Source organism: Cryptotermes secundus, unplaced genomic scaffold (genome assembly GCF_002891405.2).
Source record: "Cryptotermes secundus unplaced genomic scaffold, Csec_1.0 scaffold251, whole genome shotgun sequence".
Classification (NCBI taxonomy): Eukaryota; Metazoa; Arthropoda; class Insecta; order Blattodea; family Kalotermitidae; genus Cryptotermes; species Cryptotermes secundus.
In genome coordinates, this window is record NW_019744108.1 from 922,308 (window position 1) to 943,233 (window position 20,926).

At 37.5% G+C, this 20,926-nt stretch overlaps 1 protein-coding gene across 3 annotated transcripts in view; it reads left to right on the plus strand.

The window, feature by feature from the left end:
- The window catches only part of LOC111874395 (negative elongation factor D), a 35,675-nt gene that overhangs the window by 2,812 nt on the left and 11,937 nt on the right, over positions 1-20,926 (plus strand). For all 3 annotated transcript variants that reach the window (XM_023869863.2, XM_023869862.2, XM_023869864.2), the window contains exons 2-8: positions 1,790-1,863; positions 9,462-9,577; positions 12,315-12,424; positions 17,028-17,137; positions 17,760-17,867; positions 19,305-19,454; positions 20,383-20,513. In XM_023869863.2, the coding sequence (XP_023725631.1) occupies positions 1,810-1,863; positions 9,462-9,577; positions 12,315-12,424; positions 17,028-17,137; positions 17,760-17,867; positions 19,305-19,454; positions 20,383-20,513 (779 nt within the window). In that variant the 5' untranslated portion in view covers positions 1,790-1,809. The remainder of the gene's footprint in view (positions 1-1,789; positions 1,864-9,461; positions 9,578-12,314; positions 12,425-17,027; positions 17,138-17,759; positions 17,868-19,304; positions 19,455-20,382; positions 20,514-20,926) is intronic.

The following is a 20,926-nucleotide window of genomic DNA, read 5'->3' on the forward strand; positions in this document are numbered from 1 at the left end:
TGGGAAATGTGAACACATACTTCATTGCTGAATGTGAATTAGTTTTCTTTATATTAAGATTTTCAGTTATTGATGAAAAAAATGTATTAAAATTATGTGCTGCTTCATCCTTACTTACTTTTTCGGTATTGTGTTGGAATGATTTTGGTAAACTATCGTTATTGTTGCTATTTTTCCTTCCTGTCTCCCTATTAATAATACTCCATGTAGCTTTTATCCTATCCTTAGCTGATGCAATTAATCTGTTGTAATGTAGCCTCTTTGCTTCCCTTATTACTCTTCTTAATATACTACAATAAGTTTTGTAATATGTTTTGAAACTGTTACTTTGATTTTTACTAAGAATATACAAAAATTCTTTACGTCTACAGGAGGTACGTATTCCCAGTGTTATCCATGAATTATCATTATCCTTTTTACTTATATTTTTCTTAAGAAAACATGATTCATATATAAGCAGGTAAGTATTCAAAAATATATTATATGCTTCATTAACTTCATTTGATTGATAAATTTTTTCCCAATTTTCATTGCATATTTCATTTTGAAATTGTACTAATGAATCTTTGTTTACAATTCTAATCATAGTACCATGAAGCTTATGCTTGTTCAGATTACTGATATTCTTTAATATAAGACGTTGGGTGTCATGATTAGACAGACCATTGGTAATCGGGAGTACATCATAAGAGTTTTTCCTTTTATTATCAATAAAAATATTATCAATTAGGGAACTATTGTTCTGAGTAATTCTGGTTGGTAGCTGGACAGTATTAAAAACATTAAATGAGCACAACAGTAAGAGGAACTGAGTCTTATGGACAGACTCGTTTAAAAAATTTACGTTAAAATCTCCAGTTATTATAAATTCCATTTTTGTTTTATGTAGGAAATTAAGTACTTTTTCCAGTTTCTTCATAAAATAATCAAAATTGCCACTAGGTGACCTGTATACACATAAAACTAGTATATTTTGTTCTTCAGTATTGATCTTAAGCGCACACATTTCTATATTCTTTTCATTACAGTATTGTGTTAGATCAATAGGAGTAAATTGAGGTGCTACACAGTTTGTCTAATTTATGTATTCTTTGATTATGTTAGATGTGATTGTTATTAAATCTATATATTCTCCTTGACTTTATCCGATTGTATATTTTACAGTTATGGATGTAAATAAATGAAATATGAAATATCAGGCAACTGTTTAAATTCATCTCCGTCCCCATAGCTAACAATGCTAATCACATCACTGAAGTCTTTAACAAGTTCACAGAAGAGGATAAACAAAACAAAAGTTTTACAAAGAGAAATGTAAGGCAAAAAAAAAAAAGTAAAGTGATACCTGTACTTAATTATTCACTATACCATGAAGACATATGGGGAGGGGGAGTGGAGGTATAGCTCTACCATTCTTAACCTCAGCTCTACGCGGAGGTGAATAGATGGCTGCCCCTACTGCTTTGCCTCTGGGTGAACCCCCCCCCGAGTGCTCATTGGACAGGAGGCTGAGCAAGCCCTAGATCTGGTCTGGACTTCATGGAGAGTAGAAAGATCTTTTGCCTCTGCCAGGAATTGAAGCCCAGTTGTATATCCCACAGCCTAGTTGCTATACTGACTTCAGCTTCATTATTTCTCTGAAACTGAAACAGACAGTTTTTAATTATGTTTCCTTGTTGACTAGAATTAATTGTTCTTTCTCTAAGAAGGAAGACATTTTTAGGTGTCAGTCTAGTGGGTTTAATTTGTGACATAAGTTGTATTAATAAACTGTTATAATTATTTTCAGATTAATGTAATTATAACATCATGGATGATGAATTTGACGATAAAGGTTGGGATGGAGACATAGGAGATGGAGAGGTTAGTAAAATTATGAGAATTGCCTCAAGTTTTATAGTACATAATATATTATTTTATGTATGAAGTAGCTACAATAGTTATCACCACTTCTTTTCAACTTTGCTTTAGAATATGCACTTCAGAAAGACCACAACCCCCCATAAAAAAAGAAAATGTCAGATTCAATTGGAATGGGGCATTTCAGTTTTTGATCTCTTCTGGTGATATTAATTTATTGGGCAAAAACATAAATGTCATGAAGAGAAACACAGATGATCTAGTAGATGCTAGTAAGGAGATGTTTTATAAATGATACAAAGAAAATTAAGTACATATTAAGCCTTAGAATGCAGGACAGAATTTCATTTCATTTCATTTATTCACCTTTCATAAATCCTGTTAAGAGTACATTCTCATGTGGATGTGGAGATCGTCCAAGTTACAGTAACAACTAAGGATTACAGTTGTCATCCAATAGCATACACATTTGTATAAAATACTGATAAACATATACAATGTAATAAATAAGTTAATTTTACTAGTAAAAGTAATGGCAAACCTTATACAATTTGTACAGTTTTATACAAGTCTATTAATTAAAAATTCAATAGTTAAAACACAATGTCATTAATGAGTTTTGTATAACATACATTAATTATATAATAAATTGAAATAAAGACTAGTATACAGTAATATAAAGATTGTGTATATCTAAAATAAGCATCTAAAAACCAGAACACAGGCTGACAATCTTGTCTTCTTTTAATTGTAAAGCAAGACAACCACTCACATCTTAAAAAGCTTTATAACTAAAATATTCCTGTAAAGAATAAAAAGAATGTAAATATAAAAATTGTTTTAATTGTACCTCAAAACTCTTAGTGTCACGCGATATATACTTAAACTTTTGTGGTAGATTATTATAGACCTTTGTTCCTAAACAGTAAACTCCCTATTAATAATGTTGTATTTTAGCATCCTGTTTCACTGATTCATGTCCATGATGTGTATGTATTGACTGTCTTCTAGTGCACACAATCTCACTTGTCACTTCACTGCATGTTTTGGCATTACTGTGCCATTCTCAGGTGTGTTATTTACGTTAAACTATTGCACTGCTCGCCATCATGTGTCGTTTGTAAAATGATTTAAAATGTATATTTGTCATGTACTATAATAAAATATACATTTTAAATCATTTTACAAATGACACATGATGGCGAGCAGTGCAATAGTTTAATGTAAATAGCACACCTGAGGATGGCACAGTAATGCCGAAACATGTAGTGAAGTGACGAGTGAGATTGTGTGCACTAGAAGATGGTCAATACATACACATCATGGAAGTAAACTCCCTTTTGGTATTTACTCAGATTTACAAGAGACTGATGGAGATTATTTTGCTGTCTGGTATTTATTCTATGACTCTCTGAATTTACTATGAATTTGTTTCTGTTTTTTTTTTTTATCACAAAGAGCATAAGAGATAGTATGTACTGAGATGCCAGAGGTAAGATTTATAATTCTCTAAATAAGTTCTTGCACGAATCCCTCCTTCTGTGTCCCAACATAATTCTAATTATATTTGGTTCTAAAAATTTTTATACTTTGGGATGAGTTACCCCAAAAAGGTAAACCATAATTTATAATATAATTAAAATAAGAGTGATATAATATGGCAGTGTTTCCCAACCTTTTTGATGCCGCGGACCCCCTGTACCGAATGTTAATTCACCGCGGCCCCCATAAAACCCAAAATGGAAATTTTTAAATTTTACGAGTACATATTGTGGCGTGTTTTGTGTGTCACGCTGCATATAAATTCCCGTGAGTCTCAGATTCTGTAGAACCTTTATTGTTCTTCACTTATACACTCACACGCTTTGCAGTTGTCATCACTTGCAGTGTTACAAATACTGCTTACAATAACTCGGCCGACACTGGACTGTCCTCTCTGGCGGCTGTTCCAAGACTCTCTACTTCGAAGGCTGGATGAAGACTCACTTCTTAGAAGGCTCGATGAAGACTTTCTTCTAAGATGGCTATTCCAAGACTGACTGTGCGAATGCATTCAACCCCGCTATATAACCTCGGTCGCTGCTATGCAACAAACCCTCTGTTATAACCATGGAGACTCCTGTTAGTACTACAATGGATCGATTGTTGTTTCCTATGCAACGGTCTATTCTAGCGTTTCCATAGAAGTGACTCTTCTGGATTCCCGACACGTTACATTGCTCCCTTCTAAAGGTTGTTTGTCCCCGAACAGCCTAAAGGTTCTCCCTCGGTTTTGATTCCGCGGTGATCTGCTTGCAACATCTGCATTCGGCCGTGGTGTCCCTCGCGCATCTTATTGCGCCGTTCATTTTGCTGCATCCGCCCCTCTCTTCAGTTGTGCTCGTCCCGAGCACTCCCATAGCCGAGAATTTGTGATCTCGTTGTTTTACATTCATCCCTCACTTTCATTCTTCATGCATCCTTGTTGGGGAGGCCGGTACTTCTATGTTACCGGTTCCTCCCATAACGGCCGTTTCCCTTTTTCCGTTTTGGAGGGGGTCGACCCCTCCACAGTGCCCAGTTCTTGTTTCTCCATGCCCTGCTGGGGGCCTTGGGAATTTGTTTCAAGTTTTCCGGACCGTAGATCTCATGTAATTTTTCTCTCAGTTTCCCTTCGCTTCCCAGTAGAGCTCGCTCTCCCGGGCTCCACTCCCAGATGCTGTCCGTCGTTTTCCTCTTCCTCCTCCCGTGTAGGGACTCCTTGCCGCGCCGATCCTTTGTGCCTTTATGGTGCGTCCTTAAATTGTTCTTGAGCAGCCCTTCTCTCCGCGTTGCTCGCCCGATCGTGGTCCCGATGCAGTTTCTCCTACCCACGCTTTTCTTGCGCCAGGCAATTCTTGGATGGGGCGTCTTTCTGCCGGTCTCCTTTGTCTGCCGTGCCACTTTCGCACGGGGGCTCGTCCATCTGTGGGCGACGGCCAATTTCTTCCGCTGGCATCCGAAGGTTCCTTGGGGAGTTTCCTTCTTGGGGGCATTTCTCCATCGTCGTGCCACTGTCACGCGACGGGATGTCGTTTCTATTGGTGTCAGCTCTTCTTGCCAGGAGTTCATATCGGCTTTCAACCTCTTGGCTCACATGGCGGCCATTTCTTCTCGCCATGCTTTCTGCTCGGCCATCATCTGTTTATGCCAGGCGTCAGCTTTTATTTGGTTGGCCTCCATTAAGGCCAGCAATTCTTTCTTCTCCGCCTTCCTTTCCTCCATGTCAGCTTTTCTATTGGCCTCGTTGACATCCAATTTAGCCAGGAAATCTTCTTTGGTGGCTCTGAATTCTTTCAGCAGCAGTTCCATCATCTGCTGCATCTCCATGTTATATCAGTGAAGTACTCGACGCACAAAAATTCGTTTGTGGGTGTTTAAGTCCGAATCTTGTCGGTCACGTATATAAGTCTTATCCCACTTCTGACACCAATGTAGCATGTCGGCAGTCCAGAAGAGTAACTTCTATGGAAACGCTAGAATAGACCGTTGCATAGGAAACAACAATCGCTCCATTGTAGTTCTAACAGGAGTCTCCATGGTTATAGCAGAGGGTTCGTTGCATAGCTGCGACCGAGGTTATATAGCAGGGTTGAATGCATTCGCACAGTCAGTCTTGGAACAACCGCCAGAGAGGACAGTCCAGTGTCGGCCGGAATATTGTAAGCAATATTTGTAACACTGCAAGTGGTAACGATTGTAAAGTGTGTAAAGTGTGAGCGAACGAAATAAACTCGCTATATCAAAGAACGGCGTGAACTTATTTGTAGCGTGACACACAAAACACGCCACAATATCATAAAAATGAAGCAGTAACTTAAAATTTTACAACACTAAATGTGTCATTTATGACAATAAAATAGTGTTATAAATGGAGATATTCGGAAGATTACGAACATATCAATTAGGCGTAATATTATGAATTTAACACTCACCTAATGTGATGGCTGGTGCTGTTTTTCAGACGTCAACTTTCGAATGTCAGGATCAAGACTGGATAATTTCAGACGTAGATCTGGCTCCACGTTAAGTCTGTTCCTATATCTGTTTTTCATGTATACAAGATGAGAAAATGTTGTCTCGCACAGATATGTAGTGGCAAATGGCAACAGATGTCTTACAGCCCTTTTGGAAATTTCAGGGTAAACAGACCTAGCTTGGAACCAAAACTCCAGTAACGGTAACGAAGGAAACAGCAATTTGAACGTCGAATCACAGGACAGCTCGATAAGTTGCTCTTCCTCGGCAGAAGGAAGTTCAAATTCAGAGTCTACAAAGGGATTTTTCATCCAGTCGTTATTTTCAAGACCAAACGGAAAATACAGACGTAGTTGAGACGCCAATGACCTCATATGTTCAATCATACTTTCAGCAACATCACTAGAAAGGGGTTGTTCACTGGAATCAATGAAATCACTCAGCATGTGAAAGGAATCGTATTTTCCTTTCTCGATACGGCTGCACCACAAATTTAACTTCTTGATTGTTGCCTCTATCTTGTCTTGCACAGAAAACACGGTGACAGATGTACCTTGAAGGCTCGAGTTAAGAGTATTCAAGATGTTAAAAATGTCCGCCAAGTAAGCAAGAGAGGAGAGCCATGCGAAATCATTTAAATAGTGTGTTAACTGAAATTTAGAGTTTATGAGGAACAACCTTACTTCGTCTCGAAGCTCAAGCAACCGCGTCAAAACCTTACCCCGGGACAGCCATCGGATTTCTGAGTGCAATAATAAGTGTTCGTGATCACTTCCCATTTCATTACAAAGCGCAGAAAATAATCAGCTGTTAAGAGGACGGGCTTTAATAAAATTGACAATTTTTACTGCCTTGTCTAGAACGATTTTCATTTTGGAGGGCATACGGCATGCAGCTAATACTTAGCGGTGTATGCAACAGTGTGACCATTTAACAAGAGGTGCGACTTTCTGGATACGTGCGACCAAACCATTATGTATTCCCGACATTGCCTGAGCACCATCTGTGCTGATACCTACACATTTTTCCCATTGAAGTGTATTTGTAGTTATGAAGTCATTGACAACTTTGAAAAGGGCTTCAGCAGTTGTATTAAGAGGTAACGATTCACAGAACAAAAAATCTTCACAAACTTTATTTTCGTGTTCATATCGCACCAAAGCTACCAAATTAGCATTATTTGAAATATCGTGGCTTTCATCCAACTGCAACGCAAAATATTCACTATGACGTAACCGTTCTAGCAAAATATCTTTCACATTTTGAGCCATCTCATTGATTCTTCTTTTCACAGTATTGTCAGATAACGATATTAGAGACACCTCGTTGGCATGTTTTTCACTAAACAAGTTCTTTGTTATCGTTTTTGTAGCAGGCAAAATTAAATCTTCCCCGATTGTATGGCGTTGTCCATTTCTAGCGATCAGAAGGGCGACTTCGTAAGAGGCAAGAACAGCCTTTTCATTTTTCGTTCCACATACAATGTCCTTAACTAAATTCTGTGAACCACAAAGTTGCAGTTTCTTATTTTGAAAATATTCTATTGGCTTATTAACTGATTCGCCATGTTTCGTTTCAAGGTGGCGTCTCAACTTCGACGGCTTCATAGATTCATTCGATAACACTTCGCAACAAAGAACACACTGTGGTCTGTCTTCGCCGTCTTTATTCAGAACGGAAAATCCCATTTGCAAATAAGATGGACAATATTTGCGTGATTTTTTGAGGGAAGGAACTTTATCTGCCCTGGTACTATTTTCGACAACACTAGATCCACTCGGATTATCGTCTGTCTTACGTTTCAATGATCCACACTTTAACCACCGATCCATATCTAAATAAGATCGTGAACAAACTGAAAATCAGAAGTTTCGTTGTGAACTCAATTATTTGAACAAAAGCAGAAAAACTGAATATTACACCGAGAAAAACACACTTGTATAATATTATAAAAATTCACTGCACAAAAACTAAAGAAACACGGGTTGTTCGCTCTGCCTCTGAAATGAATAAGAAACGTGGTCAATGGTCCCAGGTTTATTCCCAACCAAAGAGGGATGGATTTGGTGGGGGAGGAGGGGAGAATTGTCGCACAGCAGGTGCTAGGACAGCAGTCCACCCTGAAATGTGGGTCTGAGATGCAATGGGCCGACCAAAAGAAAATGTCCTTGGAAAAAGCTACACAAATCGTTGGTTATTCACCTCTGCTTTACAAAGGGAAGAAGTAACGGTACCAACAGTCCCGTTAAATTTTGCTTCAACCATGGGCCTCAGGAGCCAGAGATATACATTGCAAATATCCCAGGTGTGAGGAACATGATAAGATAAAGTTTAATGAAAATAAACTATCCCGCGGACCACAGGTTGGGAAACACTGTAATATGGTTTACATAATTGCATTCATGGAAGACAGATTAAATTCATGGAGTGCTTGTCATTCAGTTCAGAACATTTTGGCGTCCCATCTGTCAATATATATAAAGATTAGGATATATTGTCGTGTGATTGAGTGACTACAGATAACGTTTAGATTGGTAATCAGATTTACTGAACACTTACAGAATGTAACTACAAATAACGATGTCAGTCCCACTGAGTTACACACTCCAAAGATCACTATAACTACATCATACATAATGTCTTCTCAGTATTCAGTGCTTGTTATATAGCCCTGGCATGGACCGCACAGAAAACTTTTTTTTTTATAGGTGTGAAATTTTCTCTTGTCATGAAGGCTATAGATTTAGGGTAGCTGAATTTAAGGTGCTGAAGAGATTATTTTTATCCACAAGTGAGGAAGTAACAGGAGACAGTTTGTAGTTTGTACACCACTAACATTAAGGAATCAACATGGATGAGATGGGTGGGGCATGTAGCATGCGTGGAAGAGATCAGAATGAGGCAGCAACTCTGAAGGAAAGGGACAACATGGGAGAATTGGATGGAGATGGGAGGATAATATTAAAATGAATATTAAAGAAAGCATGTGATGATGTGAACTTGGTTCATCTGTATCAGGAAAGGACCAGTGGTGGGCTATTGTGAACATTGTACTGAACCTTCATATTTCACAGAAGGTGAATCTCTTGAGTGGCTCTTGGCCTTTCAAGAAGAACTTTGCTCTTTGGAGTTAATCACAGCATTCAAATTTCGCTTGTTTGGTTGTAGTCTGTTGCTTTTGACCCAAAACTTCCATAATAAATTTTGTTTTCAGTATGCTTACATACATTATGAGGCCCTTGATCCTGTCTCAGAAAAGTCTAGGAGTACCTGAAGCTTATATATTTTTAGACTGTATTTTTTTGTAATCACAGGCTATTATTTATAGTGTGTCGACGTCTCACACCCCTATGGGCCTCCAGGGATCGCGGGTGTGGGAACCACCCACAGTGAATCAAGAGCTAGCCAGTCAAAGACTAGGAACCAACCAATGCTAAACATTGGCTGTTTATTAAGCAGGGGTGGTTGCTTAGCATTGGTTGGTTCCTAGTCTGTGACTGGCTAGCTCTTGATTCACTGTGGGTGGTTTCCACATGGGGATACATTGTAAAGCCCACACATATAATTTCCAAGTTTCCTAAGTAAAGTTTCTTCTGTTGTAATAGTCTGAAGGAGGGGAAGAACCAATGGAAAGCCCACAGGAAATTTTGAAAGAATGCCTAGAGAAGTTCAGCACACCTGATTACATCATGGAACCCGGCATCTTCACTCAGTTGAAGAGGTCTGTATACAAGAATTATGTTCATACAAAATCTGATTGTTATGGAAGAGATCCAAAATGAACCAATAAAAAATCTTATTTTGTATTCAGATGTCTGTAAAGTAAGCAGGGATTTAGTGTCTTGAAATACATTATCAAGTAAAAGTGCAATGAAGGAAGTGAAAGTACTGGAGAACTTCTGAACATGTTAATTGAGGGAGCAAAATACAGATTTATTTCCACCCATAACCAAAGTAGTAAACATGTTAAGTTTTCTCTAGACACTCTAGCAAACATGATGAACTGCAATAGCTCAGTCAATAACATGACTGGCAGCAAGATGGATAAGCCACACCATCAAAGCTAGAACCATTCTTTTCCCTGCAGAACAGGCTCTGTGACACCCAGCTTCCTGTCAAGTGGATACTTAAAGCTCTTTGCCATGGCTTAAAGCAGTTGGAGCATGAATTTAGCACTCACTGCTCTCCAGTTCCAGGATCTAAAATGTGTGGAGCTCTACCTTCATGACCTGTTTACATCTTCATGGCATGATTCATGAGCACAGGAACAACAACTTTCTGTTTTACCTCCTCCAGATTCTGTGTATTTCATGTAGTCTTTCTAAGCATCGGGGGCACGCAGTGGCGTAGTGGTTAAGACACTATGCTACAAGTTGGAAGGTTGCGGGTTCAAATACTGATGAGGTCATTGGATTTTTTTAATTGACCTAATCATTCCGGCCGCACTATGGCCCTGGGGTTCACTCAGCCTCTAACAGAAATGAGTACCAGGAATTAAATAAATAATTTTCCTGGGGAGTAAAGCACGGCCGGCACATAAGGCTGACAATCTTACCCCTATCTTTGAACCAACTGTAGATAATGTGGGTCCCTCAACGTCTCACAACCCAGTGGGCCTTCATGGCCTGTTACAGGGATAGCTTTACTTTTGCTTTACTTTCTAAGCATCTGAGCAAAGTACAGAAACATAAATATAGTTCCATTTTATGGGTGTTGTCAAGTTACTTCACCATATAGGTTCAGTTTCACAAGATATTAAAAGAATAGTATATCATACTCCTTTTCTCCCTAGTCCTTTTGCTCTTGCCTCCCCCTCCTCCACAAGAATAGTGAATTGTTCCCAAATCTACTGCATTTAATATTATCAAGAACAGAAAAAAAAGAATACTGTTATGGTGGATGCTGTAAGCATCTTTGCATAGGTGTTTATATGAATATCCTTTACATTTTGAATTCCAGAAACACAGATGGAGTTGATAAAAATGTAGACATTTCTCACAAAAATCCCAACCACTTAATATCAACACCATGCTTCACTGGATACAAGGCTCAGTGTGGCAGGAAGTTGACCAGTTTATGAGGCAAGTTGCACAACAATTCCATATATGCTGAGACATTTCATTGCCAGTTTCCAGGTGGCACTGATGCATACATCACAACCACCTGACACTGAAACATTTCTTTTGAAGTATCCAGACATATTTTGCAGGCTGCATTGTTATTCATGTCACTACTTATATCAGGGTTTATAGGACCTTTTAGATCAATTTTAATATTTTCTTCCCATCTAAACCTAAGTTGCCCATTTTGTATGGATTTCTCATCTTTCCTGTGCTGTATGTTTTACCAGTCTCATTCATATTTATATTCACATTTATCCTCGTAATACTAGGGAAACAGCACAACTTAGGAAGCCTCTCATATATAATTTTCTCTGTCCCCCTGTTATTTCCCTCATCTTTAATCCAAATATTATGTTCAGCACTTTGGGAAAATTAGTTGTATGTTGTAGCTAAGATCTAAAAGTTTGTGATGATGGTATATTAATACTAAGGGCTAATGTTTTATATTCATGACATTGTAATGGTGGTATCTGTATGTATTGGTAGTAAACAGAGACATTATAATTGTGGTTTCCACATGTATTGTCATGTCCTTCTGAAGATGGTCACTCTGACCGGAACATGTAAAGGATGAATTATTAACGAAAGGAAAAACATTTATCACCTACACTGGACAGCATTAATGATCTTTTGTATTATTGCTAGTGTGACAGACCAGGATGAACCAAGTTATATTAATACAGTTGTTGATATTTTGGACATTGTCCATTGTCCTGTTTTTTATTTAAAAGCAATGTTTGAGAGACTGGATTCTGTCTCCGTCCTCAGATAAAAGCCTACTCAGTTGGTCCCAATTTATAGAACTAGCCCCTATCTCTGGACTAGCTCTATCAGTTTGGGCCCAACTGAGTAGACTTTTACCTGAGGGCAGAGACAGAATCCAGTCTCCAAAATGTTGTTTTTAAATAAAAATCAGGATGATAGATAATGTCCAAAGAACCAATAATTGGTATGTTATAGTTTTGAATACTGGAAGTATATAAAATTCTCAAGTTTCGAGTACATGTATTGTCCAGTGTGAATTTGCATACTTCAGCAGTCTTGATCCTGTTTCCAGATACAAATATTGTGAAGATAATCTCACTACAAATATGAAACTGCATAGAGTCATAAATGATCATTTCTTCTGTTTTCTTTAAATACTTTTTCCAACATTGAACCACACTTCATCAGGCAATGTAGGCAAATGTTATGATCAGGTGAAGCCTGGTGGTGGGATTGACTGTAGCTGGAAACATACAAACCAGGATTTGGGGAAATAGTAGTGAAAAGGCGGGGATATTTTATCTTTGCCAAGGTACACTGTGTGTCTTAATTATAAAAATGTTTTTGTAGGTACTTCCAAGCAGGTGGAAATCCTGAGCAAGTTATTGAACTTTTGTCTCACAACTACAGTGCTGTGGCACAGATGGCGAATCTGCTTGCTGAGTGGCTTATTCTTGGAGGTGAGCTAAATTAAGGATGTATTAAAAATAAAAGGAATGCATATAATGTAGTGGTGAAGTGTAGTAGAATTATGATCACATCCAGTCCCTGTCCCTCTCAATTGCACTTTCTTCATCACTCCCACGAAATAATCACACTTACCTCTCTGAACGCCTTCAACCCAGTCAGCATATAAGAAATCATGATGTTACATTCTTAACTGTCCGGGCAAGTGGCTTGTTTTGTATGCTGTTATAAATTTTGAAGTGGTGCACAGCATCAGCAGTTATAATTATGATACCCAATCAAGTCTTCTTGAATGTTCAGCTAACTGAGTCAAAAATACAAATCTGATATTGCAGGGATTGTTTTTATTTTTGAAACATTTGAATTTTATATTAGCAGAGCTGATTATCTCAGAAAATGGAAGATTTTTCTAGTTACAGTATGATTTGTTTATTCAGTTTAATTCTTTATCATTAGTATTATCTCTTTAGCTTGATGCATAAAACAGTTTTGTCCTGTGCTCTGCCTCTGCTGTGTCAGAATCATGCTAGTTGTGTGTTGACAGGATTTCACTAACTCCCATGGCTAGTATGACTGTTAGTAAAGTTATTTTTTCTGTGTTCCTTAAACCCTTTTATGGAAGACGAAAATTCTTTAATTGTTGTGACCTTTTTTCTGGTTGATGTCATCTAAAAACTACAGATCAACGAGGCAGAGTACACGTATTACATCTCACAACCTTATGGGTCTTCACGTCCTGTTACAGGGATAGCTTTACTTTACTTTACTTTTACTTAATTAAAACTTTTCCCCTCTGGAAGAATGACGATATGTCATTTATTTATTTATTTATTTATTTATTTATTCACTTCACATCCATGGATCATTATACATGACACAGGACAAGTCAAAACACTCTATAATCCAATACAACGATACGATAAGACAGTACAGTGATACAATAATAGAATAATAATAAGAACAATATAATTTTATACTAATATAATAATTAAATGATGAGCACTATATTTATCAGTCACAACACATCAAATTTGAGTATAGATTAACAACATGTTTCGGCTATTTAGCCTATTTAACCTATTTGGCAGGGGAAACCGAAGTACTCAGAGGAAACCTCCCCCAGTGCCAGTTTGTTATCACAAATCCCACTTGTTCAAATCACAGTGGTGGGAAGCCAACGACTAATCACTTAAGCTCTGGCGCGGCCTATAAATTGATGTTGGAGAGTATGGTCATCTGTCGTTATCCGGGTAGTTCCAGCCAACACCTCCTGCTATCCTGTTCTCTGCAAGAGTAAAAAAACAAAACAGAGCAGAAGGTATTCCCACATATATGTTATTGTAAAGATGTAAGTCATTTATTCATTAAGTATATGATAACTAGTAATTATGATTTGATTTATCCCCAACCACGAAAAAGTCTTCTACCCTATAAAAACAATGATCCAGCAAGAATGTTTTCAGAGTCTTTTTGAATTTGTGTAGTACTGGTATCTCTTTAATATATTGTGGTAACTGATTAAACATCCGACATCCTATATTACTAAAGTTGTTGTTGTCAGGTAAGACCCAGTGATGTTCTTCTTCTTCTGATCTTGCTTAGGTTATTTCTCTGGAGGGTCATATTTCTTCCCTCCTGTCATCAGTTCAGATACATATGAGGTGTTCTGCATGCAGCTTCAGACTGTTTGCCCCAGTGGTGTCTGCACAGTTTGTCTCATTAAATCTCATCAATACAGTACAGACCTGAGTGAGGAGGTGACTGATTGAATATCAATAGCACGGCTCTGAAGATATGAATAAAAGGTCTATATGATTTACTGGCCATCCATTCCAAGCCTCTCACACAACAGCCCCAGGGTTTATCATCCTCCCACCTTCATCTTGGATCCTACAGGGAAGTCGCATGTTTGTGTAATGTGTCATCTCAGCAGAAATATATTTGAAGTTATGCCAGCATTATCAATTTGGGAACACAGACCTATATTACCAATGGAAGCCAATGGAAGAATTCATGGTCTGTGGATAGTAGATTTGTCTTAGTGACAGGCATGTACAGAAGAAACTGATTGTATGGAATGATACCAGCTCAATTTCTGTCCCCTCTAATAAATTGAGGGCACCAATGGTAGTGGTCAGAAATTTCAGTTCATTCCACTTCCAGTTTTCTTCTGTCAGTCAGTGCCAGAGTTGTGTTCTAAATAGTGTGCTACTCTGTCTTATGTTTATGAACCTGTCACATAAGTATTTCTGTTTCTAATTGTCCTGTAGTCATTCCTGAAGGTTATCATTTGCCATCTCTCCTTTACTGTATACTGACTTTAGACTATCCTCATACTTGATTCCATGGTGCTTTCCTTTTGCTTTATAACACTTTACCTAATTCTGATTGGTCGTCTGTTCTCAGTGAAAAGTTTGTTTGTTTAACTGGTGCTGGTAATAGAAGCTCGTGTAGACAGATATTTACCACTTTAAAAATTCTTCCTCTATCATCCTTATACATTTATTCACTTTTATGCTTTGTGGTACTTAACATGGATCAATATCAATTTGTATCTGATGTACATAACAGAGACACTAGACAGGGTTTTAACCTTAATCTTTATCAACCTTCAACTCATTTATCATTATACCAGAGAGGCTCGTATTATATGGGCATTAAATTATTCAATAGTCTTCCATTAAACCTGAAACAATTATACAGAGATGTCAAACAATTTAAATTAAAGATAAAGGAATTTTTGTATAATCACTCATTTTATACCTTGGAAGAGTATTTTGTGTATTTTAATTGAAGGGTAATTTTGACACTGATCATACTCATGAGTTTTAGTTGTATTATTTATCTATATTTGTACATTGACTTAGTACTTTTGTACTGTTGATTTATTTAATTATTTGTACTTTATTTATTATACTTTGGAAGCGAATTCTGAGTATCCTTATGATGTAGTATTAATCTGATATGGTCATATTCATATAATTTGTACAAAGCTGTTAACAGTTTCAAATTGAATCTGAAGAATTCTAGTCTTGTTACTCATGTTATGTATTGGAAGAGTATTTTAAGTATTTTTGATAGGAAGGGTTGAATTGATACTCGTTATGTTTTTATGATCTCAGTAGTATTATTTAACATATCTGTATATTGACTTGGTACCTTGTACTGTTTTTATTTATGTGTTTTGTATGACTTTTCCACATCCTCTGAATGTATTTCTAGTATTGGATTTATGGAAATAAATACTACTACTACTATCTGCCATTTATAATCTCAGTGTCCCTGTGTTCGAGGCTACAAATACAGCTATGACACATATCAAATCTAAAAATTCTACCTTTATTAATGGAATGGTTCACTTATAATATACAGTGGAACCACCATTTAATGTTGAAAGCTTTAAGGTTTTCCCTCTTTTAACATTCAATTTCAGTAATCCCAAGACAATAAATTCAATTTCATATTATCTCAGTTTAAGATTTTCCTCAGTTGAAGGTTCCAGTCCATATGACCCCCAAAGAAACCATCACTAGGTGGTTCACTGTATAGTATAAATTTAGTATTTTTTTTTAATTTTATGAAACCACTTATTATTATATGCATAAACAACTTTTTACTGTTTGAATGGCTGAAAACATAAACAACAAATTAAAACAACTTGTCTCCTGGGCAGTTTTTCCCAGAAGCATTTAGTTTTGGTGAATAATTTTAGTTTTGACATCTAAATAATATTCTCATATATAGGCTGATGATTGAATGGCCCAACTGTGTCTGTCATGTTAAAAAGTAAAGTGTTAAAGTGCAAATGGAATACAAACCATACAAACTTTGTTGTTTTAGTCCACAAGCAAACTATACTGACTGAGCAACCGCCGCTTGTCAGCACATCTGTGATTTAGTGGTCAGAGTTCCTGGCTACAGATCCAGATGTCCAGGTTCGATTCCCGGAGCTACCAGATTTTCTGAGAAGTAGTGTGTCTAGAATGGGTCCACTCAGCCATGTGAGGATAATTGAGGATCTATTTCGAGGAAATGGGGCACGCGGTAGTATAGTGGTTGAGGTACAACACTACAAGCTGGAAGGTTGCGGGTTCAAATCCCAATGAGGTCATTGGAATTTTTCAGTTGATCTAATCCTTCCAGCCGCACTAGGCCCTGGGGTTTACTCAGCATCTAACAGAAATGAGTACCAGGAATTAATTAAATAATTTTCCTGGGGAGTAAAGCGCGGCCGACGCGTAAGGCTGACAGCCTTACCGCCATCTTTGAGCCGATTGTCTAGATAATGTGGGACCCTCAATGTCTCACAACCCTATGGGCCTTCTCGACCTGGTACAGGGATAGCTTTACTTACTTTGTCGAGGGAATAGCAGCTCCAGTCTAGAAAACCGAAATTAATGGCCGTAGGGATTCGTTGCACTGACCACGCGACACCCTCTATCTGCTAAAGTTCAAACAGAGTATTCTTGTTAAATTCAGAAAACACACTAAAAACCTTAACTTTCAAAATTTCATTTTTTTTTTTTTTTAGTTTTTCACCCCATTATAACTGAAGTCTTTTTTAACCTTAGACTGGTAATTCGTTTTATTTATTAGGAGTTAAGGTGACAGATGTTCAAGCAATGGTCGAAAATCATCTCAAGGATATGATCCTCAAGACATTTGATCCGAAGAAGGCAGACACAATTTTCACTGAAGAGGGTGAGGTAAGTTGTGTGCATATGTCAGGTACCAAAAAGATATAGTAATTGAGATGAATTTTTTTCTGTTTATTTGGTTAATGCAATTTGGATGAATGAATATACTGTGAAGATTTGCATTTCATTAGTAACATATGATGTCTGCATTACTAAAATTGAATCTGCAGTTGAAAAGTGTATGTTGAATTCCTGATGAGAAACAATGGCAATAATGATCTGAAGACAGTATGTATTAATGCTCTCATGACCAAATTCAGATGTACTCCACATTTGGCCCCATTATTTAACAGAATGTAGTTATTTTATACTCTTTCATGTTAAAATAACTTAGACATTTACAGGTCTCAGATTTTCTAAATCAAATATGAGAAAAATAATTTTTCAGCTTTAGTTGAAATGTTAACAAGTTAAGCGTGTATATTCCATGTTCCTATCCCTCCTGCAACAGACATTTAAATTTGTTATTATAAGTTTGTTGTGTTTACAGCCAAGAAAACCACAACATTACCACTATAGTTGAATCAGTTTGAACCACAAATATCGATAAACAACTCAGTTCACGTTTCATTGTATGAGGGTAATAAAAGTAGCTCATCAGTACAATAATTATTATGTTGTATTTACACAGACACCTGCCTGGCTAACAGAAATGATTGAACATCCCACATGGCGCTCTCTCATCTACCGTCTGGCTGAGGAGTATCCAGACTGCCTCATGCTTAACTTTACTATCAAGGTTTGACCATGTTGCTTTGCATTTTGTTGGCTGGTGGCCACTGAAATAAAGGCCTTGGAAGTGTTGCAAGGGAATGTTGTGTGCATTCTTTGCACGAAGTGCCAAAAATGTGCACATAATGAAGAGATATATCTTGACACCGACCCACATGCTTCGACTGTGAAAATACAAAACAAACTTTTTTTTTTTGAGCTCAAGGGGTCTTGAAAATCGTTAAGAAAATTTAAATTTCTTTTGTATTAAGCCACAAAAATCTCTGCTTTACGTGTAACTGAAATTTAGCTTAGCCACTTATTGTACAAAACATTTTACAGAACTTAAATATAGATTTCTTGAAGATGCAAACATTTATTTGAAACATTTTTTGATGGTGTGTATATTTAATGAAACCCAATGAGAAGATCATGTACTGCTCAGCAGTACTCTTTGTTGCTCTCCATTGGCAGTCTTTAGAACTTCTTTGTGTACATGCTTTGACTGAAACCTTCTGTAGTTTCCAGAATACAGAGTGAATACTGTGAATAAGTATGGTATGCGCCAAAATATACAGTACTGAAATGAAAAGTCATCCTGTTGATACCACTGTGTATTCATGTGAAGGCCCCTTGCATGACAGAACTTTCTCAAATCCTGGAGAAATGGTCGGATCAGCATGTCCCTGTAGCATTCTTGGGTGACGGTAAGAGCATTGCCTTCCTCATCCTCAATGAAATAGGGGCCTAATATACCATGTGCTGAGATGGCAGACCATATCGTCACCTGTGTACTATGTAACAGTTTCTGGACGATAACATCTGGCCACTCAAAACCAAGGAAGCGAGTTGTCTGGCGACCACTTCCGTATGATCAGAAATAATACTCAACTATGAATACTTTTTCCTCTGTCGAGACACCCATTTCCAGCAACAGCTGCACAACACAACTTCCTCTTCACTATTGAGAACACGTGTGGCTGGAGCTATGCCCCATCGACAAACACACATGCACGTTCAAGATGCGCGAGTGTCAGTACTGCATGTTTTGGCACATACTGTACATGCAGTTAACAGAGATCATGTAGTGCAGAGGTGGAAAGGAAAAACAGGAACTTAATTTGAAAACAGTCTATTTCAGAATGTGTTGTTCTTTGCCTATTGAATTCTGTTCTGCACTGAATTCTTTGTGGTGTGTATTTGAAAAGAAACATTTCTGTTGTAACCGGGAAAGAATTAACCATGCATAAAATACTTTGATATACTACTGCACAAAAAAGGAAAAGCCTATAAATGTACACTGCCCAGAATTTATGATTTGTGATTGGGATCGTAAATATAAGGGGTATGTGCTGTGCAGTATCTGTTGAGATATAAGTGGCAGTGTTAAAAGAAAAAAATATTCATGTCTTTTAGTTCTGTTTTAATGAGGTTTTACTTAGTTGAAAATGGTTATTTTTTGCAGCTTATATCTGATGCAGGATTCCAGGGAGAGATCACCAGCATATCAACAGCTGCTCAGCAGATTGAAGTATTTTCCCGTGTTCTCAAGACTACCATCTCAAGCTTCCTTCAGAATTCAGAAGACTGGCAAAACAGCATTTTGGAATGTGCAGTGAGTGATATTTAATTTACTCTTTCTTTATCTACATGCATTAATAGATCAAATTTTGATTCTTGTAGCCTGGAATATTTCTGTTTTTATAGTGCCCTCCTTATTTCGTAAGGAAAATTGGCTTATAGTATGATCATATCCATGTGCCTATGTCCCCTAAATAATTTTTCAACCAATAGACAGGTTTTCCTAAACTTACAAATGTAGAAGTGTATTGCCACATGAAACTTTCCAATCGTATACTCTTTAATTTTGAATCATCAGTAATACCAACTTGGCAGTCATGTGAACTTCTGAGGCAGAAGTGACAGTGATGTCATTTAGGAGACATGTACAAACTGTGGAGCCTGGCCATTTTACAAGAACTGTAACAGTACTTCTTTTGGCTTATTTTGGACTTCACCCATCGTCTGGTATGTAAAAGACAAAAGACCACGATGTTTCGAAGACTGGATCTGTCTCCGTCTTCAAGTGGATAGGGAAGGATAAACCTACTCAGTTGGGCCCGTTAGAAAGAGCTAGTCTCAATCACTGGTGATTGAGACTGAGTAGGTTTATCCTTCCCTATCCACCTGAAGACGGAGACAGATCCAGTCTCTGAAATGTCATGGTCGTTTGTCTTTTACATACCAGACGATGGGTGGAGTCCAAAATAAGCCAAAAGAAATACAGTATACACCATCGTCAGAATCCTTTCAGTTTCTCAGATTTGAAACTTTTCCAGCATCTTGTTTGGCTTTGTCCTGTTTTTTATCCTTTAGGTTTATAGTCACCTCTTCAGCCATTCAACCTGCATGATATTTTCGTCTCTTCATATATGAAGTAATTTCTTCAAGTATCTTATTGCCCTAAAGTTTCTCAGTTATTTCCATATTTCTGTTTTTGTCTAACCATGTGTCTTGTTTTAATAGCATCAAATATATTGCAGAAAATGGTGTGCCATGGACAGCACACATATGTGTATAGTCAGGTATTGCTGCAAGTCCTGTCCCAGGAACCCAAGGGTGGCTCCAACATGAAGCGGCTATCACAGGAGATTACACGCTGTGCACAACAGAAGTATGCAATCTTTTTATTAAATGTTAAGTATCATATTTGATATCCTAATTATTCATACGCATCACAGTTGAATGGCTAACACTCTTGTTTCATATTCTGGAGGTCCCAGGTTCATTTCTTGTGAACTCTCCATGCTTTTCCTCAGTCTCTCTAAACATTCTGAGATTACTGCCTTGACATAGCTGTCACCATCTCGTTCCATATTGTTACCTACGCACCAATCATAGTCATCCCTCCATCTCATTAGGCCTATAACCTGTGCAAGTTAGAAGAGTATTGTTAAATAAGCAAAGAATCAGTCCCTTACCCCCACAAGTGTATGAATATAACTGAAGGGATATTAGACCTCAGTAAGGGTGAGTTGAACTTCATTTATAGGCATTTACTGTTCTCGCATATTCATACATACATAC